The 25,208-nt window shown below is 43.3% G+C and overlaps 1 protein-coding gene across 1 annotated transcript; it reads left to right on the top strand.

Moving 5' to 3' along the window:
- Window positions 1-1,106: 1,106 nt before the first annotated feature.
- Window positions 1,107-25,117, top strand: LOC124279080 (myo-inositol 2-dehydrogenase-like). Its single transcript, XM_046714886.1, is given in 9 exon segments — window positions 1,107-1,422; window positions 3,303-3,620; window positions 8,301-8,371; window positions 9,439-9,547; window positions 20,777-20,904; window positions 21,583-21,713; window positions 21,715-21,822; window positions 23,257-23,422; window positions 24,102-25,117. Coding segments are annotated over 8 exon segments (885 nt in total). The 5' UTR covers window positions 1,107-1,422; window positions 3,303-3,555; the 3' UTR covers window positions 24,209-25,117.
- Window positions 25,118-25,208: the final 91 nt, after the last annotated feature.

Genomic DNA, 25,208 nt, shown 5'->3' with positions numbered 1-25,208 from the left:
TGGTTTACAATTAATTATTTGAGCACGTTAACAATGCAATCAGCTATCAAAGTACATAAACATCACATGTAGATTCGTTACACACGACACATACTACATTGATCACGAACCATATTCCAATGTACACAACAATAGTTCAGTACTCTACACATCAACCCAGTGGGCGTTCACACAATCTACATTCTATAACAGTCCAAAACAGCATCGTGTTCATAACGAAACACAATAGTTAAGATACCCGACACATTCCATACATTCTATAATAGTCACAAAACAGTGTAGTGTTAATCAGTATTAAATAAACAATCCTACAGGTATACAAAATATATGAGACATATGATAAAGGATGCCTCGTTCCACATCAACCTGAAGGAAGTGACAAGATTCGTAATATAGAGTTATGATATTTACAATAGATTGAAGTTAAGAAAGAATAGCAATGGTAAAGATTTATCGAACTAGAAGAAAGTAAAGTTACACCTTCGTGAATTTACTAGACAGCCACCCCCTGATTTGTGACTATCATCCGTATTATACCTATTCTAGCTATCGCAGATATTCGCGTTTACAGATGAAACTTACGATAACGTTGTTATTGTGAACTTGAGATTATGTCATTTAGATTATATGGTCCATGCACGAAGGTATATGTGGCACGCACGTGATTTGACTTACGACGACAAACTGTCGTAAAGACAGATAAATGTATCGCACCTTGGTTCTATTAGCTTAAGAGATGCTGGTCCCGGATTTTGTCCGATGCAAGTTATCAATGTGACCCTTGACAGGTTTAAGATTGAGGAACCTGATCCATGTGACCTTTTTGTTGTTGTTGTTGTTGTTTTTTTATATATTTTCTTGTTTTGTTTTGCTATGTTTTGTTTTAGTTTATTTGGGGTGGGTTTTTTTTGGGGGGGTGGGGTTTGTTTTGTTTTTTTGTTGTTGGGTTGTTTTTACTCAAGCATGTGTTAATAAACCTTTGGGCATTCTGCAGCAAACGCTGACAACCTACAACTTTTCCGGATTCGCCTCCTCATAACTATGCAAGAAGAGAAAACCGAAATACTGGCGATAAGCCAACCACGTTCATCCATACATGTTGAGATATGTATCATGTACAGTGATGATAGCGAGATCCCACTAACTCGGATTATGAACTGCTCGGCGCGACATAGTATGTGACCTCATGGTGTGGAAAGCAGATGTTACTTGTTAGTCGATCAGTAGGTGACACAGTTTGCATCACACCGACAAGTTTTTACCCGGCAAGTCACTTGCCTGTGTTGACAACACCAGCAAAAGGGAAATACCTTTCACTGAAGGCAACTTTAGACTTAGAGGCTAGGAAATCGTCCAACTCGGATAAGTATGTCGGCTAGGTCGTTCTGCTGCAAGCTGTTCGGTGGCAACCACATACAGCAGGTGAGTTGACATAGTTGTGTGAGATTGATTGTTAAAACGACTGAGGTCAAAACCTAAGCGTTAAGGTTGCCGCATGTTGGGGCCAGGGAGTTGTAATCACCTCGCCATGAGTGGAGGCACTGGACAGGACCCGCAGTTTTGTTTGGAGACGGGTTTATAGGGGTTGATAGATTATATGCTCGGCGCGTGGGAGCGGGTAGACTGACGCTTAGTTTCTAAATATATATATATTTTGTATATGCTAATAATGATATTTAAACAGAAAGGGATCACTGTGAGTGGAAGATTCGGAACCTGGGGAATATCTAGATTTGCTTCATTTAAGGCTTTAGCATTGCAGAAAGGGTTGCGCGGAATGGTACGTAGTGCGGTTCAGGGCCTGTGGGATGGGAGGTTAGCGTTGTCTCACTACTATCGATAAAAACAGCCAAGCAAACAAATCAGATTCCATGCCAAGGCAAGATAATGTGCTCACGATAGTATACATAACATTCATCTTTTCAGATCAGGGCCCCGTTCTTCAAAGCGATCGTAGCGCTAAGATGATAACTCCCATACTTTCACATTGACTTACGACAGTGGTAGTGCTATGATGATCGTAACTCCCATACTTTAACATAGACTTACGACTGTCGTAGTGCTAAGATGATCGTAACTCCCATACTTTAACATAGACTTACGACTGTCGTAGCGCTAAGATGATCGTAACTCCCATACTTTAACATAGACTTACGACTGTCGTAGCGCTAAGATGATCGTAACTCCCATACTTTAACATAGACTTACGACTGTCGTAGTGCTAAGATGATCGAAACTCCCAAACTTTAACATAGACTTACAACTGTCGTAGTGCTAAGATGATCGTAACTCCCATACTTTAACATTGACTTACGACTGTCGTAACGCTAAGATGATCGTAACTCCCATACTTTAACATAGACTTACGACTGTCGTAGCGCTAAGATGATCGTAACTCCCATACTTTAACATAGACTTACGACTGTCGTAGCACTAAGATGATCGTAACTCCCATACTTTAACATAGACTTACGACTGTCATAGCACTAAGATGATCGTAACTCCCATACTTTTACATAGACTAACGACTGTCATAGCACTAAGATGATCGTAACTCCCATACTTTAACATAGACTAACGACTGGCATAGCACTAAGATGATCGTAACTCCCATACTTTAACATAGACTTACGACTGTCATAGCACTAAGATGATCGTAACTCCCATACTTTGACATGGTCTTACGACTGTCATAGCACTAAGATGATCGTAACTCCCATACTTTAACATAGACTTACGACTGTCATAGCACTAAGATGATCGAGCGAACACTTTAACCACTAAGCTACCCCAGTCAGTAAGAGGCGAGATGAACTGCACCAGTCAGACTGTAACAAGCAAGAACATACATATCAGGCACCTGAAAAAAAACGCAACTGACTAGGAAAAGAATCCGAACACGTTCGTCGCCGCGAAGAGTTTCAGAATTGCTGGTGCGGCGTTAGACAATACTCACTCGGACACTAACTCACTCACTCCGCGACTTTCACTGCGGCGTCACAATCTCGAAAGTAGTCACGCAATTCCGTATGACACGGGGTACACAGAAGGGAGTTCCCTCGACTGTAAAAGGGATTTTAGTAGTGAAAGTAGTCCGCTTTGATATGGTTGGCTTAATGCTGAAGACCAGTTCTAACCAGTTATTTACGGGTACTGTGCAGGATTGATTTAATATTACAGGAATTATTAACTTTATGAATCCATTACTATACTATCAAACCCTGTACTCTTGTGGTATTAGATTTTACTCACCCCTTTCATTGTTCATTGACTTTTTACCTCACTTTCACACAATCTATTAGATTTCAGTATGTTCGAAGATTCTGACAAGGCAGAAATTCCATACCTCTACCGCCAGCGGAAAACCAGCAACATCGCCATTAACCGGCATCAGCGGCCCCAGCAGGTCCAAAAAAGCTATCTGTTGGCGTTATTGGAGCAGGGAGGATTGCAACGTCTGTGCATCTGCGCAACATTCTGCAACATCTTCGTCTGGACCTGAAGTGGATCATTGAAAATGACGTGGTCAGGCAACGCTTTGTCCGAGAAGAACTCATGTTGGGGGACGAGTTCCCTTTCTTCACATCGAGCGACAGATTCAAGCTGCTTGATGACAAGAGGTAAAATAGCCGAGATGTCATGTTGTGTAATGTCACGTCCAGTCTTCACGTCAGGTACCAGCGCTACACTATGCTATGCTAGAGGTAACAAGACAGACGTCTGGAACCTGAAAATTTGGCACAATGCTTAAATACGTACACCCCCGGTGTATGTGTTTGTTTGTTTGTTTATTTGTTTGTTTGTTTATTTGTTTGTTTTTTGCTTGAATATTTTGTAATATTCAAGCTATAAATGACTGCACATAGTCCCAGAGCAGACCAGGTGGTGAGGTATCGTAGTATGACAATAATGAACCAAGTCAATGAGTTAAAGCATGAGTGAGTGAGTTTAGTTTTACGCCGCATTTAGCAATATTCCAGCAATATATCGGCGGGGGCTACCAGAAATGGGTTTCACACATTGTACCCATGTGGGGAATCGATCTCGGATCTTCGACGTGACGTGGACGCTTTAACCACCAGCCTACCCCACCGCCCCAGTTAAAGAATGACCGCCAGATTCATTCAGTAACCGTACGTTGCCAGTTTCCAATTCTAATTCCAAATCCCTAAAGGGTTTTCCTACAAATGCACTGGGGTTACAAAACCCCAATAACTGCATCACTTACAATAAGAGTCAATGGATATTTCTTTTAACAAACAGCCACAAGGGCAAGTAACTCCCTTGGTCCAGTAGCTCTTACTCTGTAGTTTCCAACACAGAAGTACCCCTGCTATGCAGATGACATCCCAATGTTTAATGATATCACAGAAGTACATGTACAATGTCAAACGTTCCACGTCAAACCACTGTGTCAATATCAGGATACCCATTGTATACTTCAGCCTTAAGCGATGCATTTGAAGCTGCTGCAAGTTGGAAATATTTCCGCTTCAGCGACCCAGTCACTGGTATGGAACTCGGTTACAGTGAGAGTGGAGTCTTTGTGATTTTTTGCGGCAAAACATTTATGATGTGTGACAGAGCCTTTGTGATTTTAGCAACTGCAAGGCGAGGGTATGGTGCAATAAATGTCCTGTAGACGTCCAAAATCAACTTTATAAGGGAATTAATTTCACGTTTACCTCAATGCTATGTTCCTTTCGGAACGAATATAGTTATATTACTTTGAAAAGCCTTGAGTCAGGTAAAGTCATACTTTTTTTCATAATGAATTGATATATTTATAAAAATGATTCAATAAATTATTGATTCAATAAATTATTGCAGCATACAAATGCACTGGGGTCAGCATTCTGATTGGGTTTGTCTCCCACTATAGAGAAGCATGTGCTATTTATCAGCGAAAACACTGAATTGGTCTAATGTGACAGAAAAGTTGTGATTATGAAATTGTAACTGAAAATTCATTCATGGTCACAGATTATTCACAATCACAAAATGGAATTGACGGGACACAATTTGTAAAATTTTGTTCATGAATCGGAATTGGATGTTTCTATTAATGTATTTGTGGTGTCTAAAGAGCATTTTAGTGAAATTGATGTTGAAAACATGACATATAGGCCAGTGGAAAAGGTCGAAAACCCGGACATTTTACCTAACAACCAAATTTTATGTGGATTTATTACGTCATACTATAGGTAACTCCTGGTCAAAACCCAGACAAAATCAGACATGGGGAAACTTTTTTATGAGCCTTCAAACATAGCTCATCCAGTATAGATCAATATGAGGAATTTGACGGTTTTCGTCCAAACAAATGAATACAGTATGCAGTTTCTGATAAACCACTGATAACAATTACCTTCATATTTGGTAACCATAAGTGTATAGTTAATTCAGAGATGTCAATATACCAGTGTGACCTTGACCCAAGTTTCAAGGTCGCACCAGGCAAAATACCGTGATTACATGAGTTGAGAAAATGGCACTGGGGTTTAACTTTTATGGTATATTGACATAAATTGCTCATGTCATTTTGTTTATGCTAAACATGAGATGAAACGGATTCCATTCTAATAATAGGAAGTCACTCACATTTCAAGGTCACACGTATCATGTCATATCATACCATCTTAATGAGTATCATCGTCACCAAAGATCCATTGCCACATGCACCTTCACATTTGCAATGGATACTGCATGAAAGCCCCCTTTTCACACAACTGCATGACCGACAGAGTTTATTTAGGGATTTACAGCAGCATCTGACCTCCTTCAATAGATATGCAGGGGCAGGGGCCCGATCCGTGATAACAGGAATAACATGCCCATTGTCACACTTGAATCCATACTGTGATTTGTCAAGTACTGTTGCTAGGTTCTTCCATGTGCTGACTTGTAGATGCACTCTAAAGTAACACTCTGTGAATGGAAAAAGGCAGCACTGATTGTGGGTGGCATCCTTTCAATACTGATATATCTTGATGACTTTATGTTCATGAAACGCAGTTCATCAAGTTTCAGGCCGTTCCTGCCACTGTACAGTCCAGTCGTTGTTAATATTTTGTTCTTTGTGGGTTGTTAATCATGATGTTTTACTCATATTTATTATCAAAATTACTTTCATGGCAAATTATGATAACAATGATAGCGATGCTATTGCTAGATTTATTAAAGTAAATTATAAAGTTGCAAGATGATATTATGTGTTGTTAAGGAAAATTATAGTCTTTAATACCACAACCTAAAGCTAATATTACTATTATATCTACCACGTATCATTGCAGGATAACTGTGACGTATCATTGCAAAGACTCTGTCACAAATCATAAAGTTTCTGTCGCAAAAATCACAAAGACTCCACTGTCACTGTAACCAAGTTCCCTACCAGTGCCAGTACTGGAATACTCGTTATAGCTGAAGTAATACATGTATTGCCTGAATATTGTCACCATAGACAAATTATAATGTGCTGCATCTATTGACTGGCCAATGGTAAAATTAATTGAGGTTATAATGGTACTTCATTATTTCATAACTTCCTTCTGGGTACGGGAAAGTCGGGGTGCTAAATTAAATTAAATTGTGTATTTCTTAATTTTTAACTCATTTAAGATCAGATTTTGAACAGGTCAGGCATTCAGCAATAGTTTTGTTAACACCTCACAATGTCATCATGTTATTCTATTAAAATCATCTCTGTTGAGTATTATTTATCAATTGTAAGTTTAGATTAAGATCTTCAGAGGGTCGATTCTGCTCCAGATATCACATACATAACATCATATGGAAAGTGGTAGATGAAATAATGATTCTTGAGATTATAAAAAAATATTATTACCCTTAAGATAAATTTGTCGAATTCTGATTGCTCAATAGCCAAATCATACCGAACCATGTTGGAGGATTTGCCAGGGTGTACGAATCGTACACCCCGTCAAATCTGTCATGTGACACTCTACACGGGTTGTACGAATGACCTTGACCTTCGATGGAATGTGACTACCAAACGGCTGATCGCTTCGAAATTTCAGAGTTGGCGTATACAATGACGAGTATAAACAGAGTAATGAAATTGTTGCCATAAATTCTTCTTTGTTTGTGTCAATAAATATATCAAACAAAATAAACGTTTCTGTATTTCACTTGTCGTTTATACAGTCCCGTTGACCCTTTCAAAACACCCTGTAACAAATAATGTTTCTCGAGACCATAATACCATTCTCGTAATTACTGGGGGTAAACTTTTTGATTACCTACAAAGGGCGAAAATATCGGGGTTCATCTTTTTCATACGATGCCCTCGGGCAAAATATCACTTTGTCATGGTGACGTGATGTCATGAATAATGCTATGAAGTCACGTTTCTTCTATGATGTTGCGTTCTACAAGCGGTAACAAGGGTAGCCAGCCCGATGTTTGAAAGTAGATTTGGGTATATTTTGCTCAATTTGACGACTTCGGTAATAAATAGAACATTATATTCGTGCCCATATCATACTATGTTTACGACACTCTTGCCTATATATTTTGTTTTGTTGTTTTGGGTTTTGTTTTTGTTTTTTTGGTTGTTTTCTTCCCAAATATCGGTATATCCCTCGCTCTCACTCTGGAAATACCAACATTTAGGCATTCGTGTCGTAAACATAGTATGACATAGGCACTCATATAATCATCCTCGATAATCCCCAGGGTATACGTTACGATCACTCTCCACTATACCCTGGATGCATCCACGGCTTGGCCCGATTATTTTATTACCTCTCTTGGCTGGCTTTTTATCCAATCAGTTGTCTACGCTGGGAAGTTGAGCGAACCAATCACAACTCACTTTCGCTTCTTAAATTATCTAACCGTTTAAACTTGGCAACACATTTGATGCAGAGGTACTCTGAAAGAGGTAGAAGGAATTCTTTTATATAATTTTGGAAAGTGTCAGATCTGTCAATTTGTCTGTATTACTTTCCCCAAAACTCTGAGTGGCACTGCGAACAAACCTTCGAGACTGCGACCGCTATCTTTGTTGACACTGGCAAGCTCGGATGTAACGGCGGCTTATCTGATTGGCTACTGTGAGAATGCGGAGCCAGCAAAGGAAGGTAATATAATCATCGGGCCAAGCCGTGGATGCATCCAGGGTTTAGTGGAGAGTGATCGTAACGTATACCCTGGAGATTATCGAGGATGTCATATAATATCCTGTATATAGACTTGTTCTGAGCCTAACTACCAGCTACATTACTACAGGTAAAGCACTAACCCTCGGAATGACCTTATCGATTGTTTGGTTTCAGCTTGGACGCAGTGTTTGTGCTGACACCTGTAGAAACACACACAGAGTATGCCTGTGATGCCTTACAGAGAGGTTAGATATCACTGTTTGTTTATTTGTTTGCATGTATGTGTGTATGTGTTTGTTTGTTTAACGCCACGCCCAGGAGTTTTACAGCAATGCGACGGCGATTTGTAAATAATCGAGTCTGGACCAGACAGTCCAGTGATTGATATTATGAGCATCGATCTACACAATTGGTATATGATGATACGATGATATGTGTCAACCAGGTTAGCGACCACCCGATCCCGTTAGTCACTTCTTACGACAAGCATGGGTTCCGAAGATCAATTCTAACCCGGATCTTCACGGGTGATGTAACTGTTTCCTTACCATGTCAATGTTAAGCATGTTGGTATTTTCGATTTTCAACTGACTGACTGACTGAGTTTAGTTTTACGCCGCTTTTAGCAATATTCCAGCAATATCACGGCGGGGGACACCAGAAATGGGCTTAACACATTGTGCCCATGTGGGGAATCGAACCCGGGCCTTCGGCGTGACGAGCCAACGCTTAAACCACTAGGCTACCCCACCGCCCCTTCGATTTTCAAACCGTCTCCAGTAATTTGTCTATTTTAATCTGGCATTCATTACATGCCTGTCTGTCGATGTCAGATGCAGTAGATAACTTTTCACATATAAAAAAGCTGTGTACACTGTTAATTTGATGCAAGCAAGTGGAGAAAACAGTTTTGTGGTCACCTGTATCCAAAGACAACATTACTGTAATTCTTAATAACATAACTGGGTATCATTGGCGCCCTTGCATTGTCATCTTGAACACAAAACAATGTCCATAATGAAGAAGATCTCTGGATTCATTGTATTTTATGATTATAATTTAGGAACCGTTTCTGTTTTCATTTCACAGACTCGATGTTAGTCTACAGTGATCCTAACCCACGCCATTACTGAGCCACCCCAAAATCGATCGTTCTGTTAACGACAGGTTCTCTCTGTGTAACCTATTACGAATTCACTGACTCTAACACCTGTAGCTCTGTGAAGGCCATCTATCTAACTACTGTAACCTGAGTTACATGCAACATGGCTCTGCTGTAGGGTGAATGGTTATATTTTGTATTTGGTTCAAGGGAAGCCCGTGTTTGTTGAGAAGCCGCCAGGTGTCAACTACACTGATGTAAAGCATGGCTACGAGACCGCCGAGAAATTCCAGACACCCCTCCTGACAGGCTTTATGAGGTACACCTCCCTCTCACTCAATACCAGACACTTTTGTTCCTTACTCACTTCACGACGTACACCCCCCTCTCACTCAATACCAGATACTTTTGTTCCTTACTCACTTCACAAGGTACACCTCCCTCTCACTCAATACCAGATACTTTTGTTCCTTACTCACTTCACAAGGTACACCTCCCTCTCACTCAATACCAGATACTTTTGTTCCTTGCTCACTTCACGAGGTACACCTCCTCCTCACTCAATACCAGATACTTTTGTTCCTTACTCACTTCACGAGGTACACCTCCTCTCACTCAATACCAGACACTTTTGTTCCTTACTCACTTCACGATGTACACCCCCTCTCACTCAATACCAGACACTTTTGTTCTTTACTCACTTCACGAGGTACACCTCCCTCTCACTCAATACCAGACACACTTTTGTTCCTTACTCACTTCACGATGAACACCTACACCTCCTTCACGAGGTACCCTCCTCTCATACCAGACACTTTTGTTCCTTACTCACTTCACGAGGTACACCTCCCTCCTCTCACTCAATACCAGACACTTTTGTTCCTTACTCACTTCACGAGGTACACCTCCCTCTCACTCACCAGTACCAGATATTTTGTTCCTTGCTCACTTCACAAGGTACACCTCCCTCTCTCACTCAATACCAGACACATTAGTTCCTTACTCCCTTCACGATGTACACCTCCCTCTCACTCAATACCAGACACATTAGTTCCTTACTCCCTTAACGATGTACACCCCCCTCTCACCTCAATATCAGATACATTTGTTCCTTACTCACATCACGATGTACACCTCCCTCTCACTCAATACCAGACACATTTGTTCCTTACTCACTTCACTAGGTACACCTCCTGTCTCACTCAATACCAGATACATTTGTTCCTCACTCACTTCACGAGGTACACCTCCCTCTCACTCAATACCAGACACATTTGTTCCTTACTCACTTCACGAGGTACACCTCCCTCTCACTCAATACCAGATACTTTTGTTCCTTACTCACTTCACGAGGTACACCTCCCTCTCACTCAATACCAGATACATTTGTTCCTTACTCACATCACGAGGTACACCCCCTCTCACTCAGTACCAGATACATTTGTTCCTTACTCACATCACGATGTACACCCTCTCCTCACTCAATACCAGATACATTTGTTCCTTACTCACATCACGAGGTACACCCCCTCTCACTCAGTACCAGATACATTTGTTCCTTACTCACTTCACGATGTACACCTCCCTCTCACTCAATACCAGATACTTTTGTTCCTTACTCACATCAAGATGTACACCCCCTCCTCACTCAATACCAGATACATTTGTTCCTTACTCACATCACGAGGTACACCCCCCTCACTCAGTCAATACCAGATACATTTGTTCCTTACTCACATCACGAGGTACACCTCCTCCTCACCAATACCAGATACATTTGTTCCTTACTCACATCACGAGGTACACCTCTCTCACCAGTACCAGATACATTTGTTCCTTACTCACATCACGATGTACACCCCCTCCCACTCAATACCAGATACATTTGTTCCTTACTCACATCACGATGTACACCCCCTCCTCACTCAATACCAGATACTTTTGTTCCTTACACACTTCCACGAGGTACACCTCCTTCTCACTCAGTACCAGATACTTTTGTTCCTTACACACATCACGAGGTACACCTCCCTCACTCAATACCAGATACTTTTGTTCCTTACACACATCACGAGGTACACCTCCTTCCTCACTCAGTACTAGATACTTTGTTCCTTGCTGACTTCACGAGGTACACCTCCCTCTCACTCAATACCAGACACATTAGTTCCTTACTCCCCAACGATGTACACCCCCTCTCACCTCAATACCAGACACTTCTGTTCCTTATTCACTCTCTACGAGGTACACCTCCTTCCTCACTCAATACCAGATACTTTTGTTCCTTACTCACTTTCACGAAATACACCCCCTCCTCACTCAATACCAGATACTTTTGTTCCTTACTCACTTCCACGAGGTACACCTCCCTCCTCACTCAATACCAGATACTTTTGTTCCTTACTCACTCTCACGAGGTACACCTCCCCTTCTCACTCAGTACTCAGATATTTTGTTCCTTGCTCACTCACAAGGTACACCCTCCTCACTCAATACCAGACACATTAGTTCCTTACTCCCTAACGATGTACACCCCTCCCACTCACAATACCAGACACATTTGTTCCCACTCACATCACTAGGTACACCTCCCTCCTCACTCAATACCAGATACTTTTTGTTCCTTACTCACTTCACGAGGTACACCTCCTTCCTCACTCACAGTACTAGATATTTTGTTCCTTGCTGACTTCACAAGGTACACCCCTCTCACTCAATACCAGACACATTAGTTCCTACTCCCCCAACGATGTACACCCCCTCTCACTCAATATCAGATACATTTGTTCCTTACTCACATCACGATGTACACCCCCTGTCTCACCCAATACCAGATACATTTGTTCCTTACTCACATCACTAGGTACACCTCCCTCCTCACTCAATACCAGACACATTTGTTCCTCACTCACTTCACGAGGTACACCCCCCTCCTCACTCAATACCAGATACATTTGTTCCTTACTCACATCACGAGGTACACCTCCCTCTCACTCAATACCAGATACATTTTGTTCCTACTCACATCACGAGGTACACCCCCTCCTCACTCAGTACCAGATACATTTGTTCCTTACTCACATCACGATGTACACCTCCCTCCTCACTCAATACCAGATACATTTGTTCCCTTACTCACATCACTAGGTACACCCCATTCCTCACCAATACACTGATACATTTGTTCCTTACTCACATCACGAGGTACACCCCTCCCTCCCCACCTCAATGCCAGATACATTTGTTCCCTTACTCACTTCACGAGGTACACCTCCCTCCTCACTCAATACCAGATACTTTTGTTCCCACTCACTTCACGAGGTACACCTCCTCCCTCACTCAGTACTAGATACTTTGTTCCTTGCTGACTTCACAAGGTACACCTCCTCTCACTCAATACCAGACACATTAGTTCCTTACTCCCCTAACGATGTACACCCCCTCCTCACTCAATACCAGACACATTAGTTCCTTACTCCCCTAACGATGTACACCTCCCTCCTCACCAATACCAGATACATTTGTTCCTTTACACACATCACGATGTACACCCTCTCTCACTCAATACCAGATACATTTGTTCCCTACTCACATCACTAGGTACACCTCCCTCTCACTCAATACCAGACACATTAGTTCCTACTCACATCACGAGGTACACCCTCCTCACTCAATACCAGATACATTTGTTCCTTACTCACATCACGAGGTACACCCCCCTCACACTCAATACCAGGTACATTTGTTCCCTACTCACATCACGAGGTACACCCCCGTCTCACTCAATACCAGACACTTTTGTTCCTTACTCACTCCACGAGGCACACCTCTCCTCCTCACTCAATACCAGACACTTTTGTTCCTACTCACATCACGAGGTACACCCCCGTCCCACTCAATACCAGACACCTCTTTGTTCCTTACTCACTTCACGAGGCACGGCTTCCCTCCTCACCAATACTCAGACACATTTGTTCCTTACTCACTCTCACGAGGTACACCTCCCTCTCACTCAATACAGACACATTAGTTCCTTACTCCCCTAACGATGTACACCCCCTCTCACTCAATACCAGACACTTTTGTTCCCTTGCTCACTCACAAAGGTACACCTCCCTCTCACTCAATACCAGACACATTAGTTCCTTACTCCCCTAACGATGTACACCCCCTCCCACTCAATACAAGATACTTTTTGTTCTTTGCTCACTTCACAAGGTACACCTCCCTCCTCACCTCAATACCAGACACATTAGTTCCTTACTCCCCTAACGATGTTCACCTCCCTCCTCACTCAATACCAGACACATTAGTTCCTTTTACTCCCCTAACGATGTACACCTCCCTCCCTCACCCAATACCAGATACATCTGTTCCTACTCACTTCACAAGGTACACCTCCCTCCTCACTCAATACCAGATACTTTGTTCCTTACTCACTCTCACGAGGTACAACCCCTCTCACTCAATACCAGACACATTAGTTCTTTACTCCCTAACGATGTACACCCCCTCCTCTCACTCAATACCAGATGCATTTGTTCCTTTACTCACTCACACAAGGTGCACCTCCCTCTCACTGAATACCAGACACTTTGTTCCTTACTCACATCACGAGGTACACCTCCCTCCTCACTCAATACCAGACACATTGTTTCCTTACTCCCCTAACGATGTACACCTCCCTCCTCACTCAATACCAGACACTTTGTTCATTGCTTACTTCAACGAGGCAAACCCCTCCTCCTCACTCAATACTAGATACATTTGTTCCCCTACTCACATCACGAGGTACACCTCCCTCTCACTCAATACCAGATACATTTGTTCCTTACTCACATCACGAGGTACACCCCCCTCCTCACTCAGTACCAGATACATTTGTTCCTTACTCACATCACGATGTACACCCCCCTCCTCACTCAATACCAGATACATTTGTTCCTTACTCACATCACTAGGTACACCTCCCTCTCACTCAATACCAGATACATTTGTTCCTACTCACATCACGAGGTACACCTCCCTCCTCACTCAATGCCAGATACATTTGTTCCTTACTCACTTCCACGAGGTACACCTCCCTCCCTCACTCAATACCAGATACTTTTGTTCCTTACTCACTTCACGAGGTACACCTCCTTCTCACTCAGTACTAGATACTTTTGTTCCTTGCTGACTCTCACAAGGTACACCTCCCTCCTCACTCAATACCAGACACATTAGTTCCTTACTCCCCTAACGATGTACACCCCCTCCCTCACTCAATACCAGACACATTAGTTCCTTACTCCCCTAACGCTGTACCCCCTCCCTCTCACTCAATACCAGATACATTTGTTCCTTACACACATCACGATATACACCCCTCCCTCACTCAATACCAGATACATTTGTTCCTTTACTCACATCACTCAGGTACACCTCCCTCCTCACTCAATACCAGACACATTAGTTCCTTACTCACACACGAGGTACACCCCCTCCTCACCAATACCAGATACATTTGTTCCTTACTCACATCACGAGGTACACCTCCCTCCTCACTCAATACCAGATACATTTGTTCCCTACCACATCACGAGGTACACCCCCCTCCTCACTCAAATACCAGACACTTTTGTTCCTTTTGCTCACTTCACGAGGCACACCTCCCTCCCACTCAATACCAGACACTTTGTTCCCTTTACTCACTTCACGAGGTACACCCCCTCCCACTCAATACCAGACACTTTTGTTCCTTTACTCACTTCACGAGGTACACCTCCCTCCCTCACCTCAATACCAGACACTTTTGTTCCCTTTTACTCACTTCACGAGGTACACCTCCCTCCTCACTCAATACCAGACACATTTGTTCCTTACTCACTTCACGAGGTACACCTCCCTCTCACTCAATACCAGACACTTTTGTTCCTTGCTCACTTCACGAGGTACACCTCCCTCTCACTCAATACCAGACACTTTTGTTCCTTACTCACTTCACGAGGTACACCTCCCTCTCACTCAATACCAGACACTTTGTTCCTACTCACTTCACGAGGTACACCCCTCCCTCACTCAATACCAGATACTTTTGTTCCTTGCTCACTCTCACGAGGTACACCTCCCTCTCACTCAATACCAGACACTTTTGTTCCTTACTCACTCTCACGAGGTACACCTCCCTCCTCACTCAATACCAGACACTTTGTTCCTTGCTCACTCACACGAGGTACACCTCCCTCCCCACTCAATACCAGACACTTTGTTCCTTACTCTGCTTCTACAAGGTACACCTCCCTCTCACTCAATACCAGACACTTTTGTTCCTTACTCACTTCACAAGGTACACCTCCCTCTCACTCAATACCAGACACTTTTGTTCCTTACTCACTTCACGAGGTACACCTCCCTCTCACTCAATACCAGACACTTTTGTTCCTTACTCACTTCACGAGGTACACCTCCCTCCTCACTGAATACCAGACGCTTTGTTCCTACTCACTCACTCACAAGGTACACCTCCCTCCTCACTCAATACCAGATACTTTTGTTCCTTGCTCACTCTCACGAGGTACACCTCCCTCCCACTCAATACCAGACACCTTTGTTCCTTACTCACTTCACAAGGTACACCTCCCTCCCTCACTCAATACCAGACACATTAGTTCCTTACTCACTCTCACGAGGTACACCTCCCTCCTCACTCAATACCAGACACATTTGTTCCTTACTCCCCTCACGATGTACACCTCCCTCCTCACTCAATGCCAGATACTTTTTGTTCCTTACTCACTCTCACAAGGTACACCTCCCTCTCACTCAATACCAGAGACACTTTTGTTCCTTACTCACTTCACAAGGTACAACCCTCCTCACTCAATACCAGATACCTTTGTTCCTTTTTGCTCACTTCCACGAGGCACACCTCCCTCCTCACACTCAATACCAGACACTTTTGTTCCTACTGCACTTCACAAGGTACACCTCCCTCTCACTCAATACCAGACACATTTTGTTCCTTACTACCCTCACGACGTACACCCCCCTCTCACTCAATACCAGATACTTTTGTTCCTTACTCACTTCACAAGGTACACCTCCCTCTCACTCAATACCAGACACTTTTGTTCCTTGCTCACTTCACGAGGTACACCTCCCTCTCACTCAATACCAGACACTTTTGTTCCTTGCTCACTTCACGAGGTACACCTCCCTCTCACTCAATACCAGACACTTTTGTTCCTTACTCACTTCTCACAAGGTACACCTCCCTCACCTCAATACCAGACACATTAGTTCCTTACTCACTTCACGAGGTACACCTCCCTCCTCACTCAATACCAGACACATTTGTTCCTTTACCCCTAACGATGTACACCCCTCTCACTCAATACCAGATACTTTTGTTCCTTACTCACTTCACAATGTACACCTCCGTCTCACTCAATACCAGATACTTTGTTCCTTTACTCACTTCACGAGGTACAACCCCCTCCCTCACTCAATACCAGATACCTTTGTTCCTTACTCACTTCACAGGAGGCACACCTCCCTCCTCACTCAATACCAGACACTTTTTGTTCCTTACTGCTCCTCTCACAAGGTACACCTCCCTCTCTCACTCAATACTCAGACACATTTGTTCCTTACTACCCTAACGATGTACACCTCCTCACTCACTCAATACCAGATACTTTTGTTCCTTACTCACTCTCACAAGGTACACCTCCTCCCTCACACTCAATACTCAGACACTTTTGTTCCTTACTCACTTCACAAGGTACACCTCCCTCCTCACTCAATACCAGACACTTTTGTTCCTTACTCACTTCACGAGGCACACCTCCCTCCTCACCAATACCAGACACTTTTTGTTCCTTACTCACTTCACGAGGCACACCTCCTCTCCTCACTGAATACCAGACGCTTTTGTTCCTTACTCACTTCACAAGGTACACCTCCCTCCTCACTCAATACCAGATCCTTTTGTTCCCTGCTCACTTCACGAGGTACACCTCCCTCCTCACTGAATACCAGACACTTTTGTTCCCTACTCACTCTCACAAGGTACACCTCCCCCTCACTCAATACCAGACACATTAGTTCCTTACTCACTTCAACGAGGTACACCTCCCTCCTCACCTCAATACCAGACACATTTGTTCCTACTCCCCTAACGATGTACACCCCTCCTCACCAATGCCAGATACTTTTGTTCCTTACTTACTCTCACAAGGTACACCTCCCTCCTCACCTCAATACCAGATACTTTTGTTCCTTACTCACTCTTCACAAGGTACAACCCCTCACTCAATACCAGATACCTTTGTTCCTTGCTGACTCTCACGAGGCACACCTCCCTCCTCCCACCCAATACCAGACACGTTTGTTCCTTACCTGCTCTCACAAGGTACACCTCCCTCTCACACTCAATACCAGACACATTTGTTCCCTTACTACCCTAACGATGTACACCCTCCTCTCCTCACTCAATACCTAGATACTTTTGTTCCTTACTCCACTTCACAAGGTACAACTCCCTCCCCACTCAATACCAGATACTTTTGTTCCTTGCTCACTTCACGAGGTACACCTCCCTCTCACTCAATACCAGATCCTTTTGTTCCTTGCTCACTTCACGAGGTACACCCCTCTCTCTCACTGAATACCAGACACTTTTTGTTCCCTTACTCACTCCACAAGGTACACCTCCCCCTCACTCACTCAATACCAGACACATTAGTTCCTTTTGCTCACTCTCACGAGGTACACCTCCCTCCTCACTCAATACTCCAGACACATTTGTTCCTTACTCCCCCTAACGATGTACACCCCCTCCTCACTCAATACCAGATACTTTTGTTCCTTACTCACTCACGAGGTACAACCCCCTCTCCTCACTCAATACCAGATACCTTTGTTCCTTACTCACTTCACGAGGCACACCTCCCTCCCTCACCTCAATACCAGACACTCACTTTTGTTCCCTACTGCCTTCACAAGGTACACCTCCCTCCTCACTCAATACCAGACACATTTGTTCCCTTTACTACCCTAACGATGTACACCCCCTCTCACTCAATACCAGATACTTTTTGTTCCTTACTCACTCTCACAAGGTACACCTCCTCCTCACTCAATACCAGACACATTTGTTCCTTGCTCACTTCACAAGGTACACCTCCCTCCTCACCAAATACCAGACACACCTTAGTTCCTTACTCACATCACGAGGTACACCTCCCTCTCTCACCTCAATACCAGACACTTTTGTTCCTTGCTTACTTCACGAGGCACACCTCCCTCTCCACTGAATACCAGACACTTTTGTTCCTTACTCTCTCTCACAAGGTACACCTCCCTCCTCACTCAATACCAGACACATTAGTTCCCCACTCACTCTCACGAGGTACACCTCCCTCTCACTCAATACCAGACACACTTTGTTCCTTGCTTTACTTCACGAGGCATACCTCCCTCCCTCACTGAATACCAGACACTTTTTGTTCCTACCTGCTCTTCACAAGGTACACCTCCCTCCTCTCACTCAATACCAGACACTTTTGTTCCTTACTCACTCTCACAAGGTACACCTCCCTTTCACTCAATACCAGACACTTTTGTTCCTTGTTCACTCAATGAGGCACACCTCTCCTCTCACTGGAATACCAGACACTTTTGTTCCTTACTCACTTCACAAGGTACACCTCCCTCTCACTCAATACCAGATCTTTTTGTTCCTTGCTCACTTCACGAGGTACACCTCCCTCTCACCAATACCAGACACTTTTGTTCCTTACTCACTCCCACGAGGTACACCTCCCTCACACACAATACCAGACACTTTTTGTTCCTTGCTTACTTCACGAGGCACACCTCTCTCTCACTGAATACCAGACACTTTTGTTCCTTACTCACTTCAATGAGGCACACCTCTCTCCTCACTGAATACCAGACACTTTTGTTCCTTACCTCGCTCTCACAAGGTACACCTCCCTCCCACCAATACTCAGACACATTTGTTCCTTACTCCCCTAACGATGTACACCTCCCTCTCACTCAATACCAGACACTTTTGTTCCTTACTCACTTCACGAGGTACACCTCTCTCTCACTCAATACCAGACACTTTTTGTTCCTTACTCACTCACACGAGGTACACCTCCCTCCCCACCAATACCACCAGACACTTTTGTTCCTTACTCACCTCCCACGAGGCACACCTCTCTCTCACTGAAGACTAGACACTTTTGTTCCTTGCTCACTTCACAAGGTACACCTCCCTCTCACTCAATACCAGACACATTAGTTCCTTACTCACATCACGAGGTACACCCCTCCTCACTCAATACCAGACACATTTGTTCCTTACTCCCCCCTAACGATGTACACACCCTCTCCTCACTCAATACCAGATACTTTTTGTTCCTTACTCACTTCACGAGGTACAACCCCTCCTCACTCAATACCAGATACCTTTGTTCCTCTTTGCTCTTCACTTCACGAGGTACACCTCCCTCCCACTGAATACCAGACACTCTTTGTTCCTTGCTCACTTCACGAGGTACACCCCCCTCCCACCTCAATACCAGACACTTTTGTTCCTTGCTTACTTCACGAGGTACACCTCCTCCTCACTCAATACCAGACACTTTTGTTCCTTTTTTACTCGTTTCACAAGGTACACCTCCCTCTCACTCAATACCAGACACTTTTGTTCCTTACTCACTTCACAAGGTACACCTCCCTCCTCACTCAATACCAGACACTTTTGTTCCTTACTCACTTCACGAGGCACTCCCTCTCTCTCACTGAATACCAGACAATTTTGTTCCTACTCACTTCACAAGGTACACCTCCCTCTCACTCAATACCAGATCCTTTTTGTTCCTTGCTCACTTCACGAGGTACACCTCCCTCCCACTCAATACCAGACACTTTTGTTCCTTACTCACTTCACGAGGTACACCTCCCTCACCCAATACCAGACACTTTTGTTCCTTGCTTACTCACGAGGCACACCTCTTTTTTGACTCAATATATATGTGAGATCAAGTAGCGGGACTCGTCATCACACCCTACCAGACAGTGAAACGATGTCAATCACTTGATTATCTGGTCCAGGCTTATGTTTCCAGCTGAGTGCGGTGTTAAAACAGCAAGCAAACATATGACCGATCCGCCTCAAATATACATTTCAGTTGGGGTACTGATAAAGAACGTTTTCAAGCTGTTTTCTGGCACCAGGTTCCAGCCATTTTCAAGTTTTCTCAGAATTTAGCATATTTTAACACTCCGCACTAGGTTCTAACAACAAGTATTTTGTACTTATAGATACTAGACTAAGCATGGCACTTAATGTTTTATGGGGGCGGTGGGGTAGCCTATGGGTTAAAGCGTTCGCTCGTCACTCCGAAGGCCCGGGTTCGATTCCCCACATGCGCACAATGTGTGAAGTCCATTTCTGGTGTCCTCCGCCGTGATATTACTGTAATATTGCTAAAAGCGGACTAAAACTCAGGTCACTTACTGACTCACTAATGTTTGATGACTATGATTGTAGACGGTTTGATCCAGCAGTTCAGGCAACAGTTCAAACTGTACAACAGGGAGATATAGGCAACATCCACGTGATAACACTGGTCACGAGGGACTCGCCACGCCCATCCTACGAGTATCTCTCCTCGCTGGGTAAGTCTGGTTGTAACATACGTAGCTTGGAATAGGGGAAAGCACATAGGTGGAATCAGTTTTAGTTTGATATTTACTGACGGACCTTTTCAATACATTTGATTGATTTGACCTTTGGGCTTGTTATCCTTTAATTACCGATATCATCTGATTGTTCTCAAACCTGTCGGGGTGCGGGGTGGGGGTGGGGTGGGGGGTGTGTGTTAGCCTAGTGATTAAAGCGTTCGCTCGTCACGCCGAAGACATGGGTACAATGTTTGAAGCCCATTTCCGGTGTCCCCTGCCGTGATATTGCTGGATTATTGCTAAAAGCGGCGTAAAACTCAACTCACTCACTCAAACCTGTCGTCAAAACCAAATCCTCAACAGCAGACTCCAAGGCATATTATTATTTGTCTCTTAAACGGTATCCCGCAATTTTCGAACAGAATAATACTTAGATAGGGATATCGCTGGAATATTGCTAAAAGTGACGTAGTCACTCACTCACATGCATAAATATTGTAAACCGGAATGGACAACAACTGTTGAAACACTACGTCTATGGTAGCCCCATGCCAATATTCAGCAAATTCTCAAATGTGAAAAATAGCATTGGTCAGACAATTTCAAATGACTTTCATTTTTCTGAACTATAAAGCGATAACGATCAGATCTAATTCTGTGATTGGGTTACAGCTAAGAACGGATGCAACATCTTCTGTGATCTGACCCCTCACGACATTGACTTGATGGTGTGGCTGACGGGGGCGGAACGCCCTGAGAGCATCTACCTGACGGGCCACGCTCATGACCCCGTGATGAAGGAGTGCGGGGGAAGCTGATACTGTCACCGCCGTTCTCAAGTACAGGTCTGGCGTTGTAGCGTCAATAAACAATGTCATTGAGTCAGTGTATGGATATGATATCAGGTTTGAGGTGAGATGATCATAATTTATTATTCATCTCATAATCTACTAATAATCGGAACCCGTGAAGGTCCGGGTTAGAATGAGCCATCAGTAACCCATGCTTGTCGTAAGAGGCGACTAACGGGATCGGGTGGTCAGACATATTTACCTTGTCAGTTTGCTGACGGGGCAAACCTTGGGATTCCGACAACGGAACAGAAGGTCCGTAGTTCTGTATCATATCTATACTTGATGGGATTCCGATTTGTCAAACGTCATTGGAATGGTTGGGAACCGATGACATGACGATTACTGACATGCCAACATTGAATCTAAAAACAACGACAAACAAGAGTTATTGTTACCTGGCCTTAATCAGTGGCAACAAAAGCCATTGACAGTTGTTGAGTCAGCACTCTGTTACCGTTGTGATTCCCATAGCGTTCAGGCATGTTCGGAACAATGTAAATCGGAATCTCATCATGAATTGCAGGAACATGTATGGCACAGATGGACAACCCACGCTTGTCGAGCGCCAAACTGGAGTTGACCAGTGGTTACAGTTTCAGAGGCCCTCGTATATGTACTTCCTTCCCAGATAGGTTCAGCATGGCCTTTCAAAATGAACTGGACCACTTTATCAACTGCGTCGATGGTAAGAGCAAGATCTGTTTCATCAAATACACTATATATTACATAGTCTGACATCGAATTGTTTTGTGTTCGAGATATGGTAAATATTAAAAAAGAAATATCGTGCAGATGAACAGCTGCGCTTTGGTGTAAAGTTTTGTTAAGAATTCGCCAATTTTCACTGATTTTTATTATTTCTTGAACTCATGACAATAAGCTTTTCAACTGTACCAATTTGTTTTACAATGCATCAGTTCATGTGTAAACAATACCTTTAAACAGTATGGAATATTTTGCAAGTATTTAGTGTAGAACAGTTGCCTGAAGTAAGTGGCTACATTTACACTAGTGAGTCTAAACTTTTGATGGGAGGTATATAATGTCTTATTTCCCATGGTCCTGACACCTTTAAATTTCTCTCTGCCTCTGTTTTACCATATTTTAATCACATTTTTCTCGGGAGGTGGGGTAATCTAGTGGCTCGTCACGCCGAAGACCCGGGTTCGAATCCCCACATGGGTAAAATGTGTGAAGCCCATTTCTGGTGTCCCCCGCCGCGATGTTGCTGGAATATTGCTAAAAGCGGCGTAAAACCAAACTCGTCAGTCAGTCAGTCAGTCAGTCACATTTTTTTCAGAATTTCTAATTTGATTCCTGATGTTCATTTTGTCTCACCCTTAGATTTCTACCCTATAAAATAGATATAATTTATACAATAAAGTCTTCCCCCAGGTTTGAATAAAATAACAAACAAGAGTTATTGTTACCTGGCCTTAATCAGTGGCAACAAAAGCCATTGACCCACTCTGTTACCGTTGTGATTCCCCAGGTGTTCGGCTCAGCAGGGATGGCACAGATGGACAACCCACGCTTGTCGAGCGCCAAACTGGAGTTGACCAGTGGTTTCAGAAGCCCTCGTATATGTACTTCCTTCCCAGATAGGTTCAGCATGGCCTTTCAAAATGAACTGGAACACTTTATCAACTGCGTCGATGGTAAGAGCAAGATCTGTTTCATCAAATACACTATATATTACATAGTCAGAAATTCCAGACGGAGCCCCTGTTGCATGTCATGTTTTGTTCGTTAGTGAGATGCCAAAATTTCAATTTTGAGATTTCCTTCTTTTCGTTTGTGGAAAGAGCGACAAATTAATGAATTATGTCAAAGTCTATATTTATCACTTAGGAGTTATTAGGCTGGGTGGGAATACAAGTTATGTGGCGTGATGGTAACCGTGAAGCAGGGTTGACACCATCTTAAGTTACACATGTCAGGATCCGGTTTAATATTGGCCTTCAGTAACCCATGCTTGTCGTAAGAGGCGACTGACGGGATCGGGTGGTCAGGCTCGCTGACTTGGTTGACACATGTCATCTTATCCCAATTGTATATATCAATGCTTATGCTGCTGAACTTTAGATTGTCTGGTCCAGACTCAATTATTTACGCTATACGTATAGCTGGGATCTCGCTGTTAAACAAAACAAAAACAACAAAAAACAAACAAACAATACCATCCCGAACATCTAACAGACACTCCATATAGGGACCCTTCAAATGTGAAAAGTGGCAGCACATTGGTTGTTCTTGGTTTTAAGAATGTCATAAGTCACCGTTTATTATTTCATATGTGATCGAACATAGATTTGGACATTTTTTGTCTGTTTGCAGGGACAGAATCTCCCCTCATTACGAAAGAACAATGTCTGATGACAACGGAGATTATAGACCGAGGGACTGAGTCCTTTCAGCAAGGGGGCGTCATCAGATTCCAATAATGCAGAGAGTTATAATGAAAAGAACGGTCATTTTGAACAGAATCAGTCTCTCCCCAAATCGTTTGAGTCTTCTCAGCCTGTACATGGCTCTTGGCATCACTTTCAGTAGTGAGTGAGTGAGTGTAAGTGAGTATGGTTTTACGCCGCTTTAGCAACATTACAGCAATATCACGGTGGGGACACCACAAATGGGCTTCACACATTAACACATATGGGGAATCGAACCCGGGTCTTCGGTATGACAAGTGAATACTTTACCCACTAGGCTACACGGCCCCGAGTAAGGGAGTAATTTGACGGGCTGTTCGAGAAGATTGACCAGACTGAACACAAAATTACTAACAGTGGCTGGAGTTTTTTTTAAAATTTCTAATGTTCTGGGAACTGCTGAAGATTTGATGGGGCTTCTAAAATTCAGTTAAACGTTTTGTCATGAAGTGTCATCTCACTGCCATTTCTCTTCTGACGCACATTTACATAGGATCTGACTTGTGAACGTAGTGCGACAATTGCGCTCGCGCATCACTTTGTAGATCTGCTTTTCTGTTATAAATGTCTCCACTTTTTATCAAACCATCGTAACAGTTTTGTGCTGCTGTTGTATTATTTTACATCGTAATGAAAACTATGATAGCTCAAAATACTGCCTGATATCTGAATAACATAAATATATATATCAAATGGATTTGTATGCGTAACTGTATATAACGTTATATAAAAATGGCTTGCCATTTATAACGAAACATATTTTCTTCTATGACGTCAGAAGACGACGTCACACACGCATATAAAAGGGGCCATAACTCCGCTATGCTTAACACTAGGTCACTGGGAGCATATTTGCGCGGACAAGGACTATACATTTTCTGTGTACTGGCCTTATCGGCAAATGTAATAAATTTACTTAAATGACTTGTTTTATGGCTTTGACGACGTCGGTGAAAGCGGACATTGGTAAGCTGAATATCTCACCTTTGTAAGTCAGAATTTGAGGACCGCC

Source organism: Haliotis rubra, unplaced genomic scaffold, assembly GCF_003918875.1.
Source record: "Haliotis rubra isolate DU_JTF1 unplaced genomic scaffold, ASM391887v1 Scf1066, whole genome shotgun sequence".
NCBI lineage: Eukaryota > Metazoa > Mollusca > Gastropoda > Lepetellida > Haliotidae > Haliotis > Haliotis rubra.
The sequence above is the reverse complement of the archived record's forward strand: the minus strand, read 5'-3'. Positions and strand labels throughout refer to the sequence as shown.